Source organism: Spermophilus citellus (genome assembly GCF_964194105.1).
Source record: "Spermophilus citellus genome assembly, chromosome: 18".
NCBI classification, from domain to species: domain Eukaryota; kingdom Metazoa; phylum Chordata; class Mammalia; order Rodentia; family Sciuridae; genus Spermophilus; species Spermophilus citellus.
This window is the reverse complement of record NC_138200.1, coordinates 68,886,789-68,913,655: the sequence shown is the minus strand read 5'-3', so window position 1 is coordinate 68,913,655 and position 26,867 is coordinate 68,886,789. Positions and strand designations below refer to the sequence as shown.

General features: G+C 50.8%; 1 protein-coding gene across 2 annotated transcripts in view; it reads right to left on the bottom strand.

Moving 5' to 3' along the window:
- Positions 1-7,245: 7,245 nt before the first annotated feature.
- SPG7 (SPG7 matrix AAA peptidase subunit, paraplegin) overlaps positions 7,246-26,867 on the bottom strand; it is a 33,158-nt gene continuing 13,536 nt past the window's right edge. The window contains exons 7-17 of one of the 2 annotated variants that reach the window (XM_081273581.1): positions 26,106-26,231; positions 25,667-25,829; positions 25,142-25,315; positions 16,959-17,083; positions 15,856-15,958; positions 14,914-15,024; positions 13,300-13,415; positions 11,541-11,697; positions 10,037-10,203; positions 9,400-9,477; positions 7,246-8,121 (exon numbers count right to left, since the gene is read on the bottom strand). In XM_081273581.1, coding sequence (XP_081129707.1) covers positions 7,921-8,121; positions 9,400-9,477; positions 10,037-10,203; positions 11,541-11,697; positions 13,300-13,415; positions 14,914-15,024; positions 15,856-15,958; positions 16,959-17,083; positions 25,142-25,315; positions 25,667-25,829; positions 26,106-26,231 — 1,521 coding nt within the window. In that variant the 3' untranslated portion in view covers positions 7,246-7,920. The remainder of the gene's footprint in view (positions 8,122-9,399; positions 9,478-10,036; positions 10,204-11,540; positions 11,698-13,299; positions 13,416-14,913; positions 15,025-15,855; positions 15,959-16,958; positions 17,084-25,141; positions 25,316-25,666; positions 25,830-26,105; positions 26,232-26,867) is intronic. The other variant, XM_081273582.1, reaches the window with a different exon arrangement.

The window sequence follows — 26,867 nt, the reverse complement described above, 5'->3', positions numbered from 1 at the left end:
CCCAGTACCTCACTTTATTTATTTATTTTTTAGTTTTCGGTGGACACAACATCTTTGTTTGTATGTGGTGCTGAGGATCGAACCCAGGCTGCATACATGGCCAGGTGAGCGCACTACTGCTTGAGCCACATCCCCAGCCCAGTACCTCACTTTTTGCTGAAGCTGGCTTAGAACTCATGATCCTCCTACCTCAGTCTCCTGAGCCACTGGGCCTTTTTTAGCTTTTGGGACAGGATCTTGCCAAGTTGCCCAGGCTGGACTTGAACATGTGATCCTCCTGCCTCATACTCCCACAAGGCTGGAGTCACAGGTGTGCTTTACTATGCCTGGATAAAATTCTCTCTCTTAAAAAAAAAAAAAAAAAACTAAAAAAGTAGTAAGGCACCTGGGGTTCAGTCTCCAGTGCCAAAGGTGGGGGAAAAGATGCTGCCTGGAACACCTGGTAGAAGTCAGGTCTGAACTTTGTAAAGTTGTGAACAACCAATAAAAAAAAAAAAAAAAAAAGAAGTCAGGTCTGAAATTGACATCAGAATCAAGGTGGCTGTAAGAAAATAAAATTTAAAAAATAAAGTAATTATATATATATATATATATATATTTGTGATATACATATGTATATATATTTTTAGATGGACACAGTAGCTTTATTTATTTATTTATTTTTAGGTGGTGCTGAGGATTGAACCTAGCAACAAACACAGGCTGGGAGAGTCCTCTACCACTGAGCCACAAACCCAGCCCTAAAGTTGTGATTTGGAGACTGCTCTGCTGCACAAAACCAAAATGGACACAGATTCTTGCATTTTTAAATTATTATTATTATTATTTGTTTTGTTATTGAGAGTTAAATCCAAGGGCACTTAACCACTGAGCCACATCCCCAGCCCTATTTTGTACTTTATTTAGAGACCGGGTCTCCTGAGTTGCTTAGTGCCTTGCCATTGCTGGGGCTGGCTTTGAACTCAAGATCCTCTTGTCTCAGCCTCCTCAGCCACTAGAATTATAGGTGTATGCTATCATGCCCAGCCCAAAATGGACATAGAATCCAACTTTTTGAAGCCCGAACATTCCTGATTTCCTATGTATGTAAAATTGAGGGGCAAAGAAAAGTTCTGATATAAAATTCTGCTGAAAATATAGTGTTGTCACTGGGAACAATTAAGAAATGAACAGTTGTGCAGATTTGGCTGGCATTTTTTTTTAACATTTTAACTATAGAAACAGACCCAGTCCCCTGGCATAGAATTATGTAGACATGTCTCTGCCCAAGAATTTATGTCCTGGGTGTGGGCCTCGACTAAGGAGGTCAGGAATTCCCAGATGAACACCCATGGAAGGATGGGGCATGCTTCGTATAGGTCCAGATCTTCTTTCAGGACTGACCCCCAATTGTGGGGAGCCACTCCAAATGCACACAACTTTAAATCCTGATGCAATAACTCGTGGCTTTGGGGCTGGGGATGTGGCTCAAGCGGTAGCGCGCTCGCCTGGCATGCGTGCGGCCCGGGTTCGATCCTCAGCACCACATACCAACAAAGATGTTGTGTCCGCCGAGAACTAAAAAATAAATATTAAAAAAAAATTCACTCTCTCTCTCTCTCTCCTCTCTCAAAAAAAAACAAAACAAAAACAAACAAAAAACACACACACACACTCTCTAGTGAGCTTGTATTTTTTTTTTTTTAGAGAGAGAGAGAGAGAGAGAGAGAGAATTTTTTAATATTTATTTTTTAGTTCTCGGCGGACACAACATCTTTGTTGGTATGTGGTGCTGAGGATCGAACCCGGGCCGCACGCATGCCAGGCGAGCGCACTACCCCTTGAGCCACATCCCCAGCCCTTGTATTTTTTTCTCTTTAAAAAAAAATAAATAACTCGTGGCTTTCCCTTGCTTGGATAATAAGGTGTGGCTCTGGAAGTGGCCCTAGGAGTAGGCAGCACCCAGAGGGGTTGAGCTACTCTCACCTTGTAATCCTACTCCTTGCCTCATTTGAATGGCTTCTTCCCAATAAAAAAGTTCAGCACCTGTCCCTCGATCTCCCTTTCCAAGGACCCCTAAGGTCAGAGGAGCCGTCACAGGACCCAAAGAGAAAGGTATTTGTCTGTCTCTGTATGGTTATTTCATGCAGCCCAGTCCCCCTAGAGTGACCCTGAGTGTTTAGTTGTGGAATGCGACAATTGGCACCTGAACAGGGACTCCAGGGTGAATTTTAGAAATTTAGTGGGTTTGGAATTTCCTCCAGAAGTTAAGCGCCCTTAGGATTTCAAAGTATTGTGGGCTGAATTGTAGAAAGTAAGTGAATTAGGCAGAAGAAAAATGTGTGATAAAAATATTTAATATCTGGGAATATTTCATCTTTAGATAGATTTTAAAAAATTATTTTTGCAATTCTAGAGACCCTAAATAAATGTGAAGAATTATTAAGATGAATAATGGTATATATTGTTAAGTTAATTCCTCTCCCATGGGAAAAGTGCTTTTGTGGACTTTTTTTGGATTGTTTTTGTGAATCTTTGTATTTTGAAATATTAGGTAAAGATTTTTTTGGGTTTATGTACTAGAAATCTGCACTTGGAGAGTGAGAAAAAGGGAAGAAGGATTCTATGATGAGACTTGATACAAGGATTCTTTACCTGTAGAGAAGTGAATTTTGTTTTTCTATTGTTTTGTGAATATTCAGTGTATACTGGACCTCTGCTACATTCTTGTCCTACAGATCAGAATGGCTGGAACTTAGCCGCTGCTCTTTTTGGGGTCTGTAACTCGACCCACTGCCTGCAGTGCTTTTAACCCTTAAACGACCTGATTTTAAATGAAGATTGCCTTAAAATCTGACAGTAACACTGGCGTCTGCCCTTAAAACTCACTTTTAAAGTGCCACGTGCTGTAAGGGAAAACCCTTGCTGCAGCAAGTCCAGGTGGCAGACACAAGGCAAACTACTTCCCGCAGGGTGGGGAAAAAAACCAAATCATAGAAATGCAACCAGCTAGAGAAGCTCAAGGTGCCTCTGCCCCTGACAATGGGCATTCAGCTCCAAGCTGTTTCCATCACCGTGGTAACCGGAGGAAGCCTGGCTGGCGGGAGCAGGCTTCTTGGTCCCGCCTCCCGCATTTTCACAGGCTTCCCACTGGTCCTTGCACTGTCACTCAGACAGGACTTCTGGTTCCACCTTCCAGCCACTAGCCTGTACTTCCACCTGTAAATGCTAATGAAAGATATCTTTTTCAGGCAAAATCTAATTCCACAGATTTTCACATTGCAGCTCTGAATTTAAGTTATTTATGAGCTAAATAACCTGATGATTTTTTTCTCTATGGTTATGTTACTAAATAATACTATTAATGGGAATTATCCAAAATATGCTTCTTTTTATTTTGCTTTTAATTTTGAAGGTTATGAAGATGTATTTGCTTGCCTCAGGAACAAAAGCCGGCAATGTTCCTGTGATAATCAAAAAATCCTTATTGTCATTCCTGACTATATAATTACAAGAAATAAATATATACACAAGGATCTTATTACGTGATGTCATGTATTTAAAAAAATGCACTACTTATTCAAGGAAAATTAAAATGGATCCAAATATCTTAAGAACCACGTGGTTACATAAAGTTTATACAATTATAAGTTATGCTCTTATTCCTGGTATATATTTTTCTAGGTATTTAGATAACCTATAATTGTTAATACATAAAATAATTAATATGCCTAATTGTTTATCCATAAAATAATTAACATATCTAATTGTTAAATATATATTTATCTAATCATTTTCAACAGAAAACACATAATTTAGATATTTCTAATACATGCATTTACCTAATGCTGTGCCTTTTAGTTAGATATTTGAGATAAATATATTTTACTATAAATTTGCTTTCAAGAGATAATATAATCATCAAGTAATTTCTCGGATTATTGTACAAACTTTATAAGATGAAAAATATAATTCTGTCTACAGAAGTATCCAAGGGCTTTAACTATATTTTCTTTTTTTTTTAATATTTAGCTTTTAGTTGGGCACAATATCTTATTTATTTTTATGTGGTGCTGAGGATTGAACTCAGGGCCTTGCACATGCTAGGTGTGCGCTCTGCCTCTGAGCCACAACCCCAGCCCTTTAACTATATTTTCTTTGAGACATTTCTTCTTATCAAGGTACAATAATTTGTTTAGATTCTAAGGTTTTCAGAAGTTGTACCAAAGTATAATCAGGAAAAATTCTAAAAGGAAAAGAAGATACTTTGTTCAACAGAGAGGAAGCACATGTTGGAGGTCCTAAGAAGAAAAAAGAAATCATGTTTGGGTAAAACAACGACTTTATATTCTAGATTTTAATGATAACAGTATTTTCCTAAATAGGAAAATATTTATATCATCATCAAGACAGATGATATAGGAAGTTAAAACAATTGAAAAAGAGATTTATATGTACTGGACTGGCTATAAAAATTTTAACCAATTAATTCAAGGATATTTCAGACTATTTCCCTAATTTTTCTATGCTGATGTGAACTAAATTTTGTCCATATTTTGACATGTTAAAGACCTATTAAAATGTTAAGTTTATTTCCTTTAAGGAAGGTCTTTATTGCCTAAGGATTCTTACTGTTTAAGGCAAGGATTAATTTTGGTGAATAAATTTACATCCCTGATTAAACACTAAATACATTAAACTGCTGACTTAGATCCCAATTTTGACAGTTCTCCTTGGAGACTAAATTTAATGTTCTCCAAATTAAAGTCGTACATTGGTTTTGAACAATAAAAATTACAAACCCTTCAATTAAATTTTTAAAAAAGTTGCAAACCTTGTTGGAAATTGGTATTGATATAAGTTCTCTGATTGGACCTAGGGTCCATGAAACATTATATGATATTTATATATTACTCCCTACACTGGGAAGTAAACTTAATCATATTTTCTAAAAGACAACTAAGAGATACCTAATTAAAAGATAATATTCTAAAATAGACTGATTTTTTGAGATCTTCTCTCAGTAAGAGATTGAGGGTTCTTTTTAAATTGTCCATTTACACATAATATCAAAATGAATCAACTGATCTAGATACTAAAAAATTACAGTGATTAATAAAATATGTCTCATTTTCATGTCTAACCTCAGTTACTACTAACAGAGAAGGCCTTTACTCAATTTTATTAAATAAAGAAAAGGGGGGAAACAGGACCTGTAGGCACATACTAGACCCATTGTAATACTGAGTCTTACTGCTACCGAACAAGATTTAGTCAGTTAATCAGATTTCAAAGGAGAGTTTAAACCTGTCGTGATGATAATGACTGAGCGACCTGGCCCACGAAGGTCAATTCCCAGCTGCAGAGTTTATAGTCCAGCAGCTTCACAGGCTTGTCAGGTAAGTAAAAACCATGAACAGAGCTCTGTGGACCCATTTCTCAGGTCCACCCCTGTAACTGGATTAGTTGTACGATACACAATGACAGACAAAACCTCCTCATTCCAAACCAACCTGCATCTGCTCTGGCTCCCACCTTCCCTGCTGGTGTGTCCTGAGAGTTACTCCAGAGTTCTCTGGGCTTCAGAAAAACCCAAGCTAAATTGGGCGTGGTGGCAATAATCCCAACAACTTAGGTGGAGGCAGGAGGATTCCAAGTTTGAGGTCAGCCTAGGCAACATAGTGAGACCCTCTCTCAAAAAAAAAAAAAAAAAAAAAAAAAAAAAAAGGGACTGGGGATGTGGCTTGATGGTAAAATGCCCTGGGTCCAATCCTCAGTACCAAAAATATATAAAGCGTTGGTAACAGCTTCCTTGTCTTTCAGCATATGGAACGCCCCCAGATATACAATCCATTTTTTTAAGTAGGTGGACATGATGCCTTTATTTTTTACGTATGTGGTGCTAAGGATGGAACCCAGTGCCTCACTCATGCTAGGCAAGCACCCTACTACTGAGCCACAATCCCATCCCCTCCTTTAAAAATTTTTTTGAATATTTTTAGTTGTTGATAGACCTTTATTTCATTTATTTATATGTAGTGCTGAGATTTGAACCCAGTGCCTCACACATGACAGGCATGTGTGCTACTGCTGAGCCCCAGCCCACAATCCTGGTCTTTATAAAACTATCACATACAGGGCCAGGCATGGTGGCACACGCCTGTAATCCCAGTAGCCCAGGATGCTGAGGCAGGAGGATCATGAGTTCAAAGCCAGCCTTTGCAAAAAGCAAGGCACTGAGCAACTATGGGTCAAAGATGAGATAGTCATAGAACCACCATCAGCTTCTCAGCTTCAGTCAGGCCTGTGGCCACACACAGGTCAGAGAGGCTCGCTGAAAATGCTTAAAATAGAAGTCCGGCATTATCTGAATGCATGGAAAATGGGGCATGATTTTGGGATTCAAGTGCATGTTTTCTTTCTTACCCTTCAGTGGCTTTCTGGGGTTGTAGTGATACACACACCTGCTCGAAGGGCACGTTCTGGTCCCCCTGGAAAGGGGGCCATAGTGCACCCGCAGGCCTCGTGGTGCCCACAGGGATGCCCGGGGCAGCCCCCCTGCCTAGGGACCCACATGCTGCTGTTGGAGCTGGCACCTTGGGGACCTCAGCGGTGTAGGCATGGCACAACTGCAGCCCAAGAGTGGCACGCATCCCACAATCCTGAGCACAAGTGGGGCTCACTGCCATCATCAAGGATGCCCAGAGTCAGTCTACAGGACTCACTTCTATAAATCAGAGCAACGGCCACCGACAAGTGCTGGGGGCCAGGCTGCACCTTGGTCCACTCCCCTGAGGTGCTGCCCTGACTGCTGTGGCCTGGACTCAGCCCATGACTCCCCAGAGGATACACACACAGCCCATTCAATGGGCAACGCAGGTGCCATGTCCACTTGACGACAACTGCCAAGGACGTGCCCTGGGGCAGCACCAGCCAGATACCTCCCAGGTACAAGTCTCTGGTAGTAAAGTTGGAGATCTGGGGCCCAGAGCCCCTGCCCCATGTACCTCCCACAGCCCTGCAGGCTTCCTCGGGGTGAGTCAGCACTGGGACAAAAGGAAGTGACCACCATTCACAGCTCCCAAGTGCCACTGCACAGGGAGCGCTGAGGCACCAAGGGCAGGAGCTGCCAGCGGGAGCTCCAGGAGCCAGAGCCAGGCCCCCGCTAGGTGTCCATGCTTCACCCTAGATGGTCTTCTGGTCACCACGTGCCTCAGAGATGATCTGAAGCCAGACTCTGTAACCTGGGCAGTGCAGCAGAGGCTCTCCACCTGCAGGATTTTATTTTTCTTTGTGGTGTTGGGGATGCACCCGGAGTGTGTTCGTTAGGCACATGCTAACCCAAGCTGCCCCCAGCCCCACCACAGAACTTGTCAGTGAAGCAGCGCGACCCTCAGCGGGGTCAAAACCAAGGTGTTTCCCCACACACAAGGCTGGACCAGAGAGGAGAGGTTCCCTCCTCACAGCTGTCCGCAGGGCGGCAGGGCGATGTTTGAATCCTCTAGGGCCCAGTGCCCAGTCCCAAAGCTGTCGTCCCCTTGCTGAGTGAGTGCCATGAGAAGAGGACAAGTGGCTCGGAGGGCCCTCCATGGTGGACCCTGTTAGCACTCCATGGGAGTCTCAGGACAGGCCTGGCTTCAGTCTGCTTGCTGGGCTGTCTCTGGACCGTGCAGCCACACGTGCAGGTGCGAGTCCTGGACCTGGGAACTGGGCACCTCCGTGTGCATCCCTGACAGGGGAGCGATGTGCAAACACCAGGAGTGCCAGCTGCCTCTGAAGAGGTCGCTGACACTGACAGAGACCAGCAGACAGGCCCGCCACAGAGGCCTGGAAGGCTCCACAGGCTCAAGGTGCAAATCTCACACGACAGGAAATGGGGCGGGGGTGAGGGGCTGCTGGGGAGAAGCCCTGAATCACCGAGGTGCGGTCGAAGAACTGCAGCTATCTGGGCCAAGAGGGCTCTTCCCCCTGGGGTGTAGGCTGCTGGGCCACCTCCTCCTCCCCAGAGGCTTGCTGCTCCCTTTGGGCATCAATCCACCTCTGTGGTGGGATCATTTTCTTAGGCCCATGGGGCGGTGGGCCAATGAGAGCCTCAATGTCCTCATAGTTTATCACTTCCTTTTCCAGAAGGGCATTTGCCAGCTAGAAAGAACAAACACAGCGTTATGTGAGTTCCTGCAACGCAGGACAAGTGCCTTTGAGAGCAGGATATCTGAGACAGGGACGCGTTGCAGAGAGCCCCTCTGCCCAGGGAGGCCCTTCTGTGCAGGACAGCTGGGACGGTGCTCTCTCCAAGGGCACAGAGGCACCAGGACAGCATGTGCAAGACCTCCCAACACCCCGCCCCCTCCTGGCCTTGGGAGCATCCTCCAGCTGCAAGCCTCATCAACTCTACTTCCCTTCCAAGTCTCTGCTTGCTTTCAGCAACTGCACAGTCCTAACCGGGCAGGTCTGCTTTACAGTCAGTGGGATCCCGACCTGCACCCATCCTCGTCCACCCTGTAGTGAGACCAAGGCTACAGAGCAGGGCTGACCAACCCCATGCACCGATTCACATGCAGAGGCAGGTTTAGCCTGCAAATGAGCTGCCCACAGTGCCTGGTGAGGTAGGGGCTTGGGTCTGGGTCCCCCAACAGCATTCCCAGCTGACAGAAGAGCCAGTTCAGTGTAACAAAACAAGAGGTGAAGAAACAAGTTCCCACTGACCTTCTACCTCTGAAGCACAAAGAGCCATCACCACCACCACATTCTGGTGGCAGTTATCAGGGCCCAGGATCACAAAAGTAACTCTACCTCTGGAACCATTCTCCCCAGAGCCTACCAACCCCACTATAAAAAGACATCAGGCTCAGTGGTACAGTGTTTGCCTAGCATTCAATTCTCAGCACCATATAAAAATAAATAAATAGAATAAGGGTATTGTGTCCACCTAAAACTAAAAAAAAAAAAAAAGAAAAAAAAAAAGAAAAGAAAGACATCAAACAATCCCAACAAGGTAGATCTCAAATCTTGGATAGCCAGGGTTGCCAAGAACAGGGAAGGCCAGGCATGGTGGGACACACCTGTAATCCCAGCAGCTCAGGAGGTTGAGGCAGGAGGATCACAAGTTCAAGGACAGCCTGGGCAATTTAGTGATGCCTTAGGCAACTTAGTAAGACCCTGTCTCATTGTAAAATTTAAAAAAGGTTTGGGGAGGTTGCTCAGTGAGAAGACACCCCTGGGTTCCACCCTTAGTACCAAAAAAAGTTCATGACTACTGAAGCTGAGTCATGTGGCCGTGAGGGAAGAGCATGCTCTTCTATGGGGAGGGACTGCCTGGACACATGACAGAGAGACTAGGATGGGCCAGCTGGGGTTTGTGGGCACATTTGAGTGCTACAGGGAGAGGGAGGCTGTGCCAGGTGCCCGCTTGGCCCTCACCGCCTGCAGCTTGTCTAGGTTGTCCAGCAGCACCTTCTCGGTGTGTCTGTAGGCCTTGGTCACCAGCAGTTTTGCTTCCTGTGGAGGAAAGGGGCAGATCTGTCACAGAAAGGACAGCTGACAGCTGTCTACAGACTCATCCCCAACAGCCAGTTCCAACACCTAAGTGCAGGGAAGTAACACAGGCACACACCTTCCAGCTCTCGTGACAAGCAGCAGTCTCCTGCTCACACCCGTGTCCAGAAGCCTGCCCACCTGCAGCTACTCACACCCTGCTGGCTGTGGCTGTAGGGGTCCCACCTGTCCTCTGCTGCACCCAAAGTAGCCACATGAGCTGCAGCAGCTGGAGCCATCCCAGGACAGACCTGCACACCATCCTGGCCTGGCCACAGGCTGCAGGGTGGTGTATACTGGCTTTTGTTCAGTGCACTTGACATTCTCCACAGATTTACCAAGGAAACATGCTCAACGGGCCAGGGTGACACCAGCACTTGAGAGAAGCGAACCTGAGTCAGGTCTGCAGCAGGGTACTCAGGCAACAGTGGGCCTCCTGAGCGGGACAGCTAAACACCTGCAGCAGCCCCAGGGGCCCCTCTCACTCAGCAGGGCTGTGGCAGGGAGGCCTGAGCAGACTCACATGGTCCATCATCTGCTGGAGGCCCTGGCTGAAGGGGCGTCGTCCGATGCCCATGAAGCCCTCTTGTGCCTCGGGAAAGGAGACAGGCCCGATGCCAGGTGCCATCCCAAACTGCTTCACCATGGAGTAAGCGATGCGGGTGACCTTCTTCAGGTCATCCTGGGCCCCTGGAGTGCAGGATCAAGGAGGGGCACATTTCAGGAGCCCGTGGGGAATAGGGGCACCAGGTTCCAGGTCCCATCAGAGCCCATGAGGCGAGGCACTGCACTCCCCTAACACTTTATCCCTGAGAACTTTCACTGCAACGCAGATTATTAGGAGTCTGCACGTGGTTCCTGCTCCTTAAGGGAGAATCTTAACACTCTCAAAAATGCTCTTGGGTTAGCCAGGTACAGGGCTGCATAACCCCAGAGACTCGGGAGGCTGAGGCAGAAGAACTGCAAGGCCAAGGCCAGTTTTAGCAACTTAGTGAGACCCTGTCTCAAAATAAAAAGGGCTGGGGATGTAGCTCAGTGGTAAAGTACCCTGGTTCAACCCCCAGTGTAAAAAGGAAAAAAAGGGGGAGGGGGGGAGAGAGGGAGAGGGAGAGGGAGAGAATTTTAGTATTTATTTATTTGTTTTAGTTTTTGGTAGACACAACATCTTTGTTTGTATGCGGTGCTGAGGATCGAACCCGGGCCGCACGCATGCCTGGCGAGCGCGCTACCGCTTGAGCCATGTCCCCAGCCCAAAAGAGATCTTCTTGGTTTAAAGACTGCTCAGGATGCCTGCCCGGCTCACCCTTGGAAGTTCTTTTTTTTTTTGATATTTTTTAGTTGTAGATGGACACAATACCTTTATTTTATTATATTATATATTTTTATGTGGCGTCAGAAATGGAACCCAGTGCCTCACGCATGCTAGGCACGTGCCCGCCCACTGAGCCACAGCCCAGCATGCCCATGGCAATTCTCAGCAGGAGGCCACTCCGTGTAAGGAGAGCCATCAGCCTTGAGCTTGACATCCTGGTTGTGGAGCAGGGCCCTTTGTCACCTTTCTGCACATCCCAGTGGAGTAACCGCTTGAGAAAAGGGAAGCTGCTTCAATTTTATGCACTTTGATATAGCTGTGATCAATTAATCGCACTTATAGTCTGTACGTATGTAAATTTTTTAATATAATTATTTTAAAGGGCTTGCTTAGCTCCCAATCTTCTCTGGCAACAGCTCAACTTTTAAAAACAAGTACATTGGCTGGGTGCAGTGGCACACGCCTGTAATCCCAGTAGTTGGGGAGGCTGAGGCTGAGCCTATCTCTAAATGGCTGGGGATGTGGCTCAGTGGTCAAGTGCCCCTGAGTCCAAACCCTGGCACCACCCTCCAAATAAATAAACAAACAGTGAATGAAATAAACTGCCCTTGCACCACTGAGGTCTTGTACCAGATTTACCCCATCATGTGCACAGAACCCAAGGCTGTAACCCAACCCCACTCTGACATCTCCAGATCCTGTGGGCCAGCCCTACCAGAAGTGACCCTGCTGAAGGAGATCGCCTCAGCTGCTCGACCACCCAGGGCCATGCACATCCGCTCGAACAGCTGCTCTGTGGTGAAGAGGTGCTGGTCTCTTGGGAGCATCTGAGCAAAGCCCAGCGCGGCATTGGTCCGAGGTGCTATGGAGACCTACAGAGGTTCAGGGAGGAGTCAGAAGAGAGGTGAGTTAATGTCTGAAACCAAGGCTGCAGTTCTAGCTCAGCGGTGGAGGCCTGGAGGCCCTGGGTTCTATCCCAGGCCCCAAATAATCTAAAACCAAATTAATGGTTTGATAATCACGACTGCTGCAGTCACGCTCATAGGGACAACCACACCAGCAGTCTCTCACAACACAACGAGGCCACCTGACTTGCAGCCAACAGACTATCCTGAAAAGGAAAGGAAACCTGAAACCCTGATGCTTCGTCCCCACAGATCTTCACTGTTGCTGCTTTTCTCTGCTCTGTCCTGGGGATGGAGTCCAGGGTGCTCTACCACTACGCTATACCCCCAGTCCTTTCCATCTTTTATTTTGAGGTGTCCCAATAGTGCCCAGGCAGGCTTGGACCGTTTGTGGTCCTCCTGCCTCAGCCTCCCAAGTCAACGAAACTCCCCAGTGTGCAACCACTATACACAGCTCATCATGGGTTTTTCTGCATGAATTTTATTATTTTTTTAATATTTATTTTTCAATTGTAGTTGGACACAATACCTTTATTTTACTTATTTATTTTTATGTGGTGCTGAGGATCAAACCCAGGGCCTTGCACGTGCTAGGCGAGCGCTCTACCACTGAGCCACAACACCAGCCTAAGTTTTTCTGCATGAATTTTAATTTTCTAAATACTATTTGGCTGGGGCTGGGGATGTGGCTCAAGCGGTAGCTCGCTCGCCTGGCATGTGTGCGGCCTGGGTTCGATCCTTAGCACCACATACAAACAAAGATGTTGTGTCTGCCGAAAACTGAAAAATAAATATTGAAATTCTCTCTCTCTCTCTCTCTCTCTCTCTTTAAAAAATAAATAAAATTTGGCTTCACTGCTGAGTTCATGAGTGTCCTGTTCCTCACCCTGGGCCTGGCCCATCACTCAGTGCCTGTTGGACACCTTAGGTGCCAGTGGAAACATCCACTGGGCAGCATGCCACAGAACCAGCCTTCTCATGCTCCCCGAGACATAGAGGGACTGCCTGCTGCTGCTCAAACATGACCCTGACAATAATCTGCTACAGTGAACTACAGAGCAGTGAGGGAGGCCTGGACAGGGCCAGCTGGCCAGGGGCTGAGGTGTCTCCACAGAGCAGCTGCCCCTGAGCATACACCTCAAACCAAACTGCCAGCGTGGACACCCCAATTGTCAGAGCTGCTTTAATGGTCACTCCAGCTCCTTCAGACTTGCCTGTTTGCTCTGTGGAAGGTGCTACAAGATAACACCATTAGACAGGAGCAAGCTCAAGCCCGGACTGCTCACCAGAGAGTTTTTCCCTTGAATGCTGAGCTCAACTCATGTCTGTCACTTCAGAGCCTTCAGTGAATGGAGCTTGTCACTGTGAAGCTGAGGGCAGGCAAGGGTAGCGGCCCTGGTCATGTCCAGAGCTAAAGCTGTGGTTCAGATGCCAGACCCACCCCTGCCTCTGGCATCCTTTTGTCTGCCACTGTCTGGAACCTGACAGCAAACCCCACATGCTTTGTTCTCAGGAAGCACAAATGCACATGGCATGTCCTGGTCTTCTCCCAAGCCACCCGCAACCTACCTTCATCACAGCCTCCGTGTGCTCCAGCAGCCAGCCAACCAAGGCGTGGCCTGACTCGTGAAAGGCGACCACCCTCTGCTCCTCCTTGGAGAGGATCTTGCTCTTTTTAGCAGTCCCTGAAAGCATGCCAAGAATGGAGTTCAGTCCCAGGGCACCCCAGGGCCTCGGCACTGGCTGTGGCTCAGCCCCCTCTCACCCACAACTGCCACTCTGGGCACCTCCTCTTAGGAGGGTGTGGCAGGAGGTCTCATCTTTTTCTTTGACAAATGCTGGATTCGTCCAGTGTTTGTAGACCTTAGGGACAAGTGCCACCCTTCAGTGAGCCTCTCCCTGCCCTGGTGGGCCTACAGGGCTGGGGTCTCTGCTTGTGCTCCCTTGGGCCCACTGCAGCTCTGCCTCGGGTGCCCCTTCCTTAGGGGGGTCTGTTCACCTCTCCCTGGCTCACCCCTCTGGGGCAGTTCCATCCACTGTCCCCGACTTTCAGGTACCTTCCAGTTCCACTCCGTGCACAGTATTTAGTGCAGCATGCAACTGGGCCTCTACCCCCTCTCACTGTGAGACTGAACTCATCTGGAACAGGCTGGCAGTGGCTGCTAAGATCACTTCTACCCAGCTGACCAAAGGGGTGTAAGCCTGAGGTCACAGGCCATGGGTCTCACAGAATGGATGCCCCTGAACCAGCATGCTGCACGTTCAGCAGGGACTAGCCGGGAACCCACAGATAGGGCCAGGACACACACAACAGTGTCCTGTGAGCGCCTTCTCTAGTAGACTGTTCCCATGGTCTTATCTGCTAGGATGCTATTAACTGAAAGCTTATCGCCTTTTGCATAAAAATAGATGGTTATATAGAACAAACTCTCAGGAAGACAAGGCAGCTCCAGTCCTGTCCTCTGTGTGTTTCCATCCTGTCACCCTGAGGACCTGGGTGACATGTGTCCAGAATGCACTCAAACTGAGCGTCACCAGGACGTGCTTCCTGCAGGGCTGGAACACAAGGGAGGCCTGAGCTCCTCTGACACTGGCAAGGAGGCTTCCTCTAGAAGACTGGCATGTCTTGGGCTCCTGCAATCATCCGAGCCCTGACGACAAGAACATGCGTGGACCATGTGTGGAGGCTGCCAGCAGAGCTAAGCAGCTTCTAACCTCACCCAGGTGCAGTCCTGCTCTCCTCAGAGAGCCTTGGACCCCACCCTGAGGAGCTGCAGTCAGCCCTGGGCCTCCCACCCTGCTGAGGGGCGGGGCACACTTGCGACACCCCCGCCAGTAGCAAGGTGTATACACCCCTCCCTGCCCTCGGGCAGGCTGCCTCCACCCACCCGAACACCACTGATGCTTGGGCCTGGTCCAGTGGGCAGTGGCTCTCAGCCACCACACAGTGGCTGTCACGGCTCGGTGTGCAGAGTATCTTAGAATTTGCCTGGGGAGCCCGTCTGCACTTATGTGAGCATGCAGTGTCTTTAGCTTAGAAAAGCAACACTCCCGGCTGCTTGGCCAAGCAAACTTGCGTCTGCACTGGCCACCTGCCTGCCTCTGCTCTCGCATCTTGTGTGACTGGCCTCTTCCTGGGTACTTCTAGGCCCAGGCCTGTAGAGAGAGGGGCGCACATCATACCAGCCACCACACGCTCCACTGCATATTCAAAGCTGAAGGTGTGCACAGACGTGTGCCCCTCCCGGGCGGCGTGCAGCGCAGCCTCGTTACAGATGTTGGCGATGTCAGCACCTGTCAACACAAGCCCAGTGTGGGAGGTGGGCACTCACTCTTCCCCAAGGGGGTCATGGGAAGGAAAGGGAGGGAAGAAAGTTCTCCAGGGAGAAAGAAGAGGGCAAAGCAAGTAGCCAAAGGGGAACAGCACAGGAAGTGGGAGTGAGTGTGGCAGGTGACAGGAGGTCCAGGCAGGAGAGCACGAGTCAGAGCTCAGCCTGGGCAATGTAGTGAGACCCTGTTATGAGAAGCAAAAAGAGAAAGGGCTGGGCTGTGGCTCAGTGGTGGAGCGCTTGCCTAGCACATGTGAGGTACTGGGTTTGATCTCAGCACCAGATGTAAAGAAATAAAAACAATGAAAAATAAAAATAAAAACAAAGATGATAAAGGGCTAGGGATGCAGCTCGGTGGTACACCGCCCTAGGCTCAATTCCCAGCACCACACACACACACACACACACACACACAAAAAAAAAAAAGCCTCAAAAACCTTGATCTGTGCTGGCTACTTCTACTGACACAGCCAAGCCAGTGAGGGTGGTAGGAGCGGCGGGGCGGGCAGGGCAGGGCAGGGCGCCCAGTCTGACCTGGAAGGCCATACAGCAGGACACAGGTGGTGCCCCAGTGCTCTGCAGGCAGGGCCTCTGCAGAGGTGACCTCACAACCACCTGTGCACCCTGCGGGGAGACCTCACCCCTGCTGCCTGTGGAGCTGCTGTTGGGGGAGAAGAGGCCAGCCTCCCTTAGGCCCTTCTGCTGCCTCACCCAGGCCTGAACTGACCACCTGCAGGTGCAACTGAGACTGCCCACCCACCCACTGGCACCTGCCAGCCGCAGGCTGGGAACATACCACTGAATCCGGGTGTCAGTTCTGCCAGCCGCTGGGAGTAGAAGCTGCTGGCTTGGGTGAGCTTCAGACTCTTCAGGTGCTGCTCGAAGATCTCCCGCCTCTCCTGCCAGACAGGGCCACAGGTTGGACTCAAGCCCGCCAGAAGGGCACAGAGCAGTGCTGGGTCACCCCAACACCAAGACCTGCAAGGACTCACAAGAACCGCTGGCTTTTAAGTCAGTGTGCTGCATCCTAGGTCACCACCCATGGTTTGGAAAACCAATTTAGAGAGCTCAAAGCAGTGTTTTTAAAAATGAAAATGAAACATATTGAGTACAAAAATGAAGCACATCAGCAATGCTGAGTTTATTTTGCAAAACTTCTGATTCTCACACAACACACTGTATGTTCTAGAACTTTCTGATGCTTCTTACACAGTCAGGAGCCAGCCTCCAGTGCAGAGCCAGACATCTCTGGATCATCCCGTGTAGTGCAACACAAAGCACCTAACCAGCTCCCAGGCCTCCCTCCTCCTGCCCCCGCACATGGGACCCTCTTCACTGCACACTGGGCTGCTGCTCCCTTGGTGGCACAGAGGCTGTGGGGCTGCCAGGACACCCACCCCACCCACTTACAGAGGCAAAGCAAGCACCTGAGAAGAAGGGTGAGGATCCCAAGCTCTGCACAGAGCTCAGAGGAAGACGGCATGCAAGCATGACTTCCTAGCAAGGCTTCAGCAACTGAGCGAGGCCCTGTCTGAAACACTAAAACGGCTGGGATGTGACTCAGTGGTATAGCACCTGCATTAAATCCCCAGGGCCAAAAAAGAAAGAAAAAGCAACCCCCCCCAAAAAAAAAAAAAAAAAAAAATCCCAGATTTTCCTTCCCTGGATCTCGTCTCAGAAAATTGGTCAAACAAGTCAACCAGCCCTGTCAAGCCCAAATGCCAAGGATGAGGACAGAACAGTGGGTAAGCACCAGCAAGCTGCCAAGCTGAGAGAGCAGGAGTCAGGGTTGGTGGGCAGCTGGCACCCAGCAAGAGCTGTAGTAGGTCACACCAAGCCCCAACCCAGAGGGAAGGAGCACCAGGCACCTGGCAGCCTACCGTGGAGGAAGGTGCTGACCTGCAGTGTGGGAAGGTCAATGAAGACATGACGGTCCAGTCGGCCGGGCCTCATCAGAGCCATGTCCAAAACGTCGGCTCGATTTGTGGATGCCAGCACAATGACATGGTCTGTGGTGCCCATCCCTGAGGAGACAGAGTGGACACTTGGCCTTCAGCGTGGGAAGCCTAGACACAGTGGCTTTTCCCTGTGGCTTCCCCTCTCAGGCCCAGTGAGAAAGCAATACCCACTTCCCTCTGGACTTGAGCTGTGAAGCCCTTCCTGCCTTCCAAACACAGTCACTTCCCCTGAGGGTCTGCAAAGACAGAACTGTCCCACATCCACTGAGGGCCCAGGCAGGGCGAGTGGGGCCCGCAGGGGATGGGATCCTGCCATCTCACCTGGGAGGTGCCCGTTCCTCTCTCCTGTGCTGCAGCTGTCTGCCCTGCACACTAGCACTGTGCCTGAACACCTGGCCTGTTTCTCCCTCAAGAAGTTGAAGTGGTTTCAGAAACAGGCAATGATTCCTTGTGTGTGTGAACCCTGTGACTGGACCTGACTGGAATCAACCCTGGCACAAAAGCTGCAGGGAAACCTGAGCCTGGTGGGTATTCCATGCTATGAACCTGGAGAGCTCGATGGACACTGTGAGTTTTCTTGACTGTACAGACATATGCAGAACATGTGAGATTCAAGACCTTGGATCTGATTCAAAACATCTGCTGGGGAGTGCAAGGGAGTGGGAAGTGTGGACAGAGGAGGAATGTGGGGCAGACACAGGCTCACTGCTCCCTTTGCTTTGCTCCTGGGTGTGTGTGAAAAGTTCTCTAATACAAAGTTCAGAATGTAAAGATGCTGTGGTATCTGTATATTTATTTATTTTTGTGCTGCTGTAGACTGGATACAGGGCCTCATTGCGTGCTAGGCAAGCCCTCTACCACTGAGCTACACCCCACCCCTTTTGAGACAGGGTGTTGCTAATTCCCCAGGCTGGTCTCAAACTTGGGATCCTCTTGCTCCGTCTCCCAAGTTCCTGGGATTAGAGGCATGTGTCACTGCACCTGGCTCTTCTGCAAATTAAGAAATCCCTAATAAACTGTCATGAACTAATTTTAAATTGCTGATAACCTTTTAATGAGTGAAACTTAAAAGAAATACTAGAGAGTGAGGTCCTGAAGGTGTGTCAGACTTGCCCTCTGTCCTTAACCAGCTCTGTATACAGGTTGGACAGTGAAGCCCCGAAGCCTGGGCCAGGAGCCTGGTCACCTTGCCAAAGGCTGCCATCCCCAACCTTCATGGGATGGCAGTGGCCAGGACAGAGGCGGAAGCCAACACAAAGCCTGCTCCCAAAGTCCTCCAGAATTGCTAGGAACCTTCTCCCAGCACCATGTCCCCTGTCCTACAGCCTGCAACCTGACAAGCCAGGACCATGATGGCTTTGTCACCGTCATCTACCTCTCAAGAGGGGAGGCTGAGGTACACTGCCACCTTGCCAGCAGCAGGGCCAGGCCTGGAAGGTGGAAGGGAGGCTGGCTTTGAAAGGAGCCAAGTCGGCCCCAGCCTCTCTGCTCTGCCGCTGATGCCTGGGTGTAGGCAGAGAGGACACAGGGAGGACTCGGGAGGCTGAAGGCTGGCAGATGCTGAACAGCCAGGGGCCTACACAGTTCACCCGGCCCTGCCTGGGGAGGCCGGCCAGGCTTCGTGCTCAGGATTCTGGAATGCCTCTCATCAGGGGCCCAGGACTCCTGAGATGATATGAGAGTGGGGAATCGTAAGGGTAACAGGCACAATGGTGCAGAGAAACAGGGGCGAGGGGGGGCGAGAGCCAGCATGGGACGGTGGGCTCACAGATGGGCTCCACAGAGGTGCACTGGGCGGTGCAGACCGCCCGGGGCTGGTCCCTGCTCTCTAAAGCTGTCTGTTTCGGCCTCACACACACAGCAAGCTGACCAGCTGCCCTGCAGCTCTTTTCAGGCAGCAGTGGTGCAGTCAGAACCACGTGGGGACGTCCGGTCATGCCTCTCCCACACGCAGGGTTTCCACAGTGGACTTAGCAAGACGCAGATGCCCATCGCCACCCACCCTCCAGCAGGACCGCTGCCTTCGAGACTGGCTTTCTTCCGTCAGCATGGTCCCAAGATCTGCACCATACACAAGGAAAAGGAGAGGCCAGTCTCATGTTCACCCTCTGGAAGGAACCTTGTTTTAAGTTGCTGCCGGCAAGTGATGTGTTCAGGCAGTCTATGAGAGCTTACAGGAAACACGTTTAGCTTTTTATTTTTTTGTACCAGGTACTGAACCCAGGGGCACTTAACCACTGCACTAGACCCCCAGCGTTTTTTTTGTTTTGTTTTGTTTTTGGTACCAGGGTTTCAACTCAGGGGCATCCCCAGCCCTATTTTGCATTTTATTTAGAGACAGAGTCTCACTGAGTCACCTGGCTCCTCATTTTTGCTGAGGCTGGCTGTGAACTAGCAATCCTCCTGCCTCAGCTTTCCAAGCTGCTGGGATTACAGGTGTGCACCCCTGTGCCTGGCTCCCGGCCCTTTTATATTTTTATTTTTTTGGGTACCAGGGATGGAATTTAGAGGCATGCAGCCACTGAACCACCTCCCCAGCCCTATTGTGTATTTTATTTAGAGAGAGGGTCTCACTGAGTTGCTTAGTGGCTCGCTGTTGCTGAGGTTAGATTTGAGCTAATGATCCTCCTGTCTCAGCCTCCAGAATCACTGGGATTAGGGTTAGTGCCTGGCTTAATTTTATTTTGAGACAGGATCTCACTAAGTTGCTAAAGAGGGCCTCAAATTTGTGATCCTCCTGCCTTCTCCGGCCCAGCCCAAGTCACTGGATTGTAAGCATGAGCCACTGCACCCAGCTTGGATCACAAATTTAAATATAAAGTTCCTTTTTTTTTTTAATAAGAAACTCACGATTAGCATGCATGAACTCTAGGTTGATCCCTAGCACCAAGTAGAGGGGGAACACACATGAGAAAGTCTTTAGGATCTAGGAACAATAAGGAGTTCTTAGACTTCACACTAAAAGGAAGAGTAACAAAAGCAAAGGCAACAAACTAGGCTTCATCAAAACAAGTAACTTCTGCTCTGTCAGAGGACCTCCTGGAAAGGACAGGACAAGCCACACACTTTAAGAACACCAGCACCAACCCTGACAAGGACCAGCCCTGGAACCCATGAAGCATTCTCAGAACTCCACAGTGAAAGCAGCCCATGCAGATAACAGCTGTGCAGGGCCTTCTAGGCTCTAGGCTGCCCTTCTCCTGGGTTCTGGGATTTCCCAGGCTCAGGGAGAGAGGCACCTAGGACAGTGCCCGCCCATCTGGAGACAGACCTGCCACTGCAGCCTCACTGCCCCCACTATCCTCCCAGATGGGAGCCCAGCAGGCTCGAGTGGCCTCAGGGGTACATGGCAATGTCTAGACACCCTGAGTCAACAAGCCCCACCTGCTCCCGCAGATACGTGTGCAGAGGACAGAAGGTGGCACATCTTGCACCATGAGGTCGAGCAGCAAAGCCAGGGCAGTTCCTGTAGGCCCTGGGGCCTTTGTCCCAGCCACAATGGCAGGTACTCAGGAAGGCACTAACAGGGACGAACACATCCTTCTGCAGCCTCCAATCCTGTTCTATCCCCTCCCCTAGCGTCCCAGGCTCCCTGCTGTCACCTCTGACAATCCTCCACTACTTACTCAGGGCTTCCTAAATTGCTCTTAAGGTTTTACCAAAGCAAAACAAAGCCAAACAATTTTATAAGCAGGACCTGAACATGACACAGTAGGTCCCTTCTTTCCTAGCCAGGCATTAGGATGCCAGCCACCCCAGCTCCTCAGTGTGCACCTGACCCCAGGGCTGAGCTGGGCCAGGAGCTGCATCTCTAACTAGCTTCCGGCAAGGTCAGAGCTGCTGTGTGGAGCACATACTGTGGAACCCCAGCGTGATCCAAGTGCTCCGAGCCTGTGCACACCCCAGAGTCACCTGGACCTGGGCCACCACCTGACCTGGCATAAACAGTAGTGTCAGTGACCTTCCGGGACTGATGAGTGGTAAAGTGGGTCACCTGCACCACTCACAAGCTGCCTGTCTTACCCACCTGGCAGGGCTGCGGGGAGAAGCCTGGGGTCCAAAGGCTGTGAGGACATGGGTGGGGCACCACTGCTGCCAGGGCCCTCTTGGCATTCCACAGTAGCTGCCTGGATGGGACAAAGTCTATGACAGACACTACAGAGCAGGTACTCTTTATTACTTCCTAGTAATAAGTCCTAGCTCTGCATTTTCCCAACAGCCTTTCCTCATGCTTGTCTGCCTGGCTTCACCACTGCGGTAACCACATTCAAGACCTTGGGATCCCCCTCCTTCCCCGGTTGTGCTCAGGATCAAACCAGGGCCTCATGTTAGCAGGCAAGCGCTGTCCCAGAGCCAACCCCCAGCCCCTAGGGATTTTCTGATGACTCCCACGTGGGACCAGAGTCCACAACACACCTGTTACTGTCCAGCACAAGGCATGAACACTTGCAGGAGGACTCTATGAACCTGGCCCCAGGTGGCCATGCAGTGCTCAGGCCAGTGGCCGCTGCTCCCTCCCCCAGCTGCCCAACAACCCCACAGATGCTGGTGCCCCTGTGCCGAGGCCTCCAGGCTGATTTCCCTCCCTTGCGATTTCTCCAGGACCAGGTGTCCCTCACTCAGTTGCCTCCTGCGCACTTCCAGGTCTGCGTCTGAAGGGCTGTGGACACGCAGCTGAGTGGCACAGAGGGACTTGCGGGTGCTCGCCTCACTCCACAGCAGGCCTTCGCCAGTGGGCTGCAGGTGGAGCCCCCCCCCCCGCCCCCCCGAAGCGACAGTCTTGGCAGTACAGAGGCTCTGCCTGGAGGCCATGTTCTCTGCAGTGCTCGGGTCTGAGGAAGATGGGTGGACCTCAGGGTGAAGACTGCGCCAGCTGAGCGAGGTACCCCGAGCCTGTGTGCTCAGCCACGCGTGCAGGGCCACGTGCAGACCACAGAACCACACAACAGGATGCGCTGCAGCCTCACTCCACAACCATATCCTGGCCTTGACAGCTTGGGGCAGGTACAAGGGAACATCTACAAGTTGCTACTCCAGGCAAGCAGGGTCCCACAAGGCGGTGGCACATGGCTCTGGTACAGTGCTGCTGGGAGGCTGTCTGCTGGAGCCTGAGGAGACACGGAGCTCACTTCGCCCTCATCTCCAGTGAGGCCCACGCTGAGGTGCACGTGGCCATCGAGTCATCTCAAGACTTCTAGCCGGCTGCACTTCAACGTCTGTCAGCACCACAAAAGCCAGCCGTGCTCTCACTCTGGTGCTCATGAAGGAGTCACCTGGTGGTTGGGACTGATGAGAAGATCTTGAAGGGTCAACACCATGCAGGCCTGGCCATGGTGGCTCCTGGCGCCCTCCACCTGTCAGTGGTCACAAGACCGCTGTGCCTGAGCCCACACTGCCTTCAAGTGTTCTTCAAGACTCCAGGCTGCCCACTGGTCCTCAAGTAACCTCCAGAACACTGTCTGAGCCAGGCCACACCGCCAGAGACACAGCCCCCAGAAGCCGGTCAGGACCATACCCTGCCGCACACGAGGGGACCACGGAGGCCTAGAGAAGCAACAGCACAGGGGCAGAGTCTCTCAACACCCTCTTAATGGGCAAGGCCACTGCCTGAATGGCAGGTCTGGCTTTCCCATGGGAAGTGGACACGCAGAAGGGCAGAGCTACTAGCACCCCTCCCCGTAAAGGCAGGGGGCACAGATGAATCCTCAGCCCCTGGGCCTGGCCTGCAAGATGCTCTGAGGGGTCCCTAGCAGCACTTGCTCTCAGGACCTGAGCCACTGCACCCTCACCTCTGAGGACACCTGTTCTCTGGGGACTCGACTCCCAGCAGTGTTTGCTGTTGGTGTGGAAGGTGGCTGTTGGGTTTGGTGCTCACAGCTGCCTGTGAATCACCGGACAAGAGGAGCAGGAGGCAGGGTGTGGGGCAGCGCCAGAGGCCATATGAACTCATAAAACCCACAGCACCACCTTGTTCATCACTGTCAGGAATCATGCAGGGTTTAAGGTCACCAGTGCTTCCACATTCAGTGGTCCACCTAAGGTCACAGCAGCCCAGGGACAGACACTCAACTGAGCACCAGATGAGACCCGCATGAGGAAGGGGCCTAACTCTTCCAGAGCCCACCACAGGGACGAGGTGTGTCAGGAGTCCCATCAAGCACAGCCCCACCCTGATCCTGAGGACACCACAGCCAGAACAGGAAGTTCAGGGCTTCTGCAAGGGAAATCAATCTCAAAACCAGGGAAGGGAGGGACCCAAGGAGCAGGACCGCTGCTCAGATACCTGGAGCCACAGGCAGCCCTAGACACGGGCAGTGGGCAGGTGGACACCATATCCTGGCCTTGATAGCTTGGGTCAGGTACAAGGGAACGTCTACAAGTGCTGCCAGTTTTTGAAAGCCCATGTTATTTTAAACGAGCACGTTGCTACACCAGGCAAGCACTTGTGTTATGTGCATGTGTATATGCCTGTGTCTTTGTCTGCTGCCAATTACTACGCCAGCTTCAGGAACACAGGAGGGCTCTCCCCTCAATAATCACACCTTAAGAATTACGGCCCCCCAGGGCTGGGGATGTGGCTCAAGCAGTAGCGTGCTTGCCTGGCATGCGTGCGGCCCGGGTTTGATCCTCAGCACCACATACCAACAAAGATGTTGTGTCTGCCAAAAACTAAAAATAAATATTAAAAATTCTCTTAAAAAAAGAATTACAGCCCCCACAGGCAACCAGAATTCTGATAAAAGACATTAACAACAAACCTTCAGAGCAGAAACTGAGGGCAACCTGCATTCACAGCAGCCAGGCACACAGCGGCCTGGGTCTGCTGGAGGGGTTGCAGGACACACACACCACACTACAGGGGAACTTCAGGACACTGTGCTGAGTGAAATGTGCCAGTCACACAAGACAAACCTATATGACCCACCCACGAGGCTTTCAGTGTCACCAAATTCACAGAGAAAATGCAGGGCTGTGTGGGCAGGAGGGAGCCAGGGTGCCACGGGCAGAGCTGCACGCGGGGTGCGAACAGTGGATGTGGGCAACCAACTCAATGCCACAAAACTACACACAGGTGGTTCAAGTGGCTGGAAATGGGGGCCACACCTGTGATCCCAGCAGCTCAGGAGGCTGAGGTGGGAGGACAGCAAGTTCCAGGCCAGCCTCGGAAACTCAGCAAGACCCTAAGCAACCTAGGGAGACCCTGCATCAAAATAAAAAATTTTTAAAAGAGGGGCAGGGATAAGGGCCAGTGGAAGTAGCTCAAGGAAAAGTGACTCCGACTCCCCCTCACTGGGTCACCTTTACTTCAAAGAAGAGCAAAGCCTGGGGCTGGGGCAGTGGTGCTGGGGCTGTGGCTCAGTGGCAGAGTATTTGCCTAGCACATGCAAGACCCTGGGTTCGACCCTCAGCACCACAATAAATGGATGAATGAACGAATGAATGAATTAATAAAGGTATTGTGTGCAACTACGAACTATTAAATAAACATTAAAAAAAAAGGGGGCTGGGGATGTGGCTCAAGCGGTAGCGCGCTCGCCTGGCATGCGTGCGGCCGGGGTTCGATCCTCATCACCATATACAAAGATGTTGTGTCCGCCGAGAACTAAAAAATATTAAAAAATTCTCTCTCTCGCACTCTCCTCTCTCACTCTCTCTTAAAAAAAAAAAAAAAAAAAAAAAAAAAAAAGCAAAGCCCTGCAAGGCTGATCCCGAAGTTCCTTCCAGGGTGCGGCACAGCCACACCCCCATGCCCTGGGCAGCCTGTGACAAGTGGGGGGCAGAAACCAGGCTGTGGCCTCCTTGCCAGCAGGTGGCCTTCGGGGCCCTGGCTTTCTTGCTAGACTACTGCCATGGCTGCCACAACAGACCTGAGTTACCTGAGGGCAGCAGGTGACAGACAGGTGTCCACTAACATGTTGCAAGGTACCGACAGCCAGAGGATGCTCTCAGGATGACCCTGTCCTCACCAGCGCAGGAGGGGCAGACAGCGACTGAGGGAAATAAAACCTCTCGCAGTGCTACTCTAGATGCTGACTGACCAGCACTATCTACACAGAAAGCCTCAAAACAGTGGGACAGTCTCTCCCCAGGTGTGTGACAGGGAGGGGCGTGTTGAGCACTGACCATCCATCTCAACCAGGAGTTGGTTGAGGGTCTGCTCTTCCTCAGTGCTGGAGAAGCTGGACGTGGAGGTGGAGCGCTTCTTGCCCACGGCGTCAATCTCATCAATGTACACTATGCAGGGGGCTCGGGCACGGGCTTCCTTGAAGAGGCTACGCACACGGGCAGCACCTAGGCCTGAGGGGATGCAGACAGCGTTGGAAATGGACAAAGAAACACATCCTACCTTGTGCTGGGGCCAACAAAGCTGTCTGCCAAGGAGGCCCACATCCACACAGGTCCCCCAGTGGACACACACCAGTAGGGGTGGCTCCGGGGTGGCCAGACCAGTGGCATATCTTCCCAGCCCCCCAAGATGCAGGCGAAGGGCACTGACCACCTGACCTCCCAGGTTACCACAAGGATACAGGTCCTGCTTTTTTAATTCTAGTGGCTCCCCCTTCAATCCAGCTATTGAGGAAGAGTGTCTCAAAGTACCAGCTCAGACATGTGGTCAATGGCCTGTCCTCAGCCCTGACCCATACCTACCTCCAATGACCTCCACAAATTCCGGGCCAGCCATTGCCAAGAAGGGCACCTGGGCTTCAGTGGCTACTGCCTTGGCCAGTAGTGTCTTCCCACAGCCAGGGGGACCGAGTAACAGTGCACCTTTTGGAACCTTGGCGCCAAGCTGAAGGAAGCGCTCCGGGCTCTAGAGAGCAATGGACACATGACACTAAGCCTCTGTCCCAGGGACGCTAAGGGGTCCACGCAGGGCAATTCACACCACTGTTACTATGGCTCAGGGTTCATGGTGACCAGGGGTGCAGGGCAGCTGAGGTGACTAGCCCTGCGCTATGCTAGTGCTATTGCTGGACAGACACCAGCACAGGGGTAGTGTTCCTGTGGGACGGGGAGGCCACCATCCAGGCCTCGTCCTGACCATGGTTCCAGGCCTTCTGGAGGGAAGGCATGCACATCTACTCACCTTCAGGTAGTCCACAAACTCTCGGACTTCCCGCTTTGCCTCGTGCATTCCTGCCACATCCTGGAAGCTCACGCCCTTCCCTGACTTCCCATCCACAATTGTGAAACGAGCCATTTTGAGTTGATTCTACATGGAAATGGCAACAAGCAGGGAGCTGTGACCGGAGAGAGGAGAGGGAGCTGGCAGCTACCATCCAGCTGGGCTGACAAGAAACCCACCTCCCCCACGCCTCCATCCAGGTGGACCTCCCCGCACAGTCCCTGGGACCAGCCCACTCCCCCATTCACATGGGATAGATGGGCTCCCGGGCCACTTTTCATTCACACAGGAGGAAGGGATCGGTTTCATTGTTAATCAGTATGAAAGTTGTCTAGCAATTTGCCCTTAAAAAAGACACCTCTTGGGGCTGGGGATGTGGCTCAAGCGGTAGCGCGCTCGCCTAGCATGTGTGCGGCCCGGGTTCGATCCTCAGCACCACATACCAACAAAGATGTTGTGTCCTCCGAGAACTAAAAAATAAATATTAAAAAAAAAAGACACCTCTCTTGGAGCTGGGGTTGTGGCTCAGGGGTAGAGTGCTCGCCTAGCACATGTGAGGCACTGGGTTCGATCCTCAGCACCACATGAAGATAAATAAATAAAGGTATTGTCCAACTACAACTAAAAACATTTAAAATAAATAAATAAATAAATAAGACACCTCTAGGGGACAGAGTTGTGAGTTAGTGGTACAGCGCTTGCCTAGCATGTGAGAGGCACTGG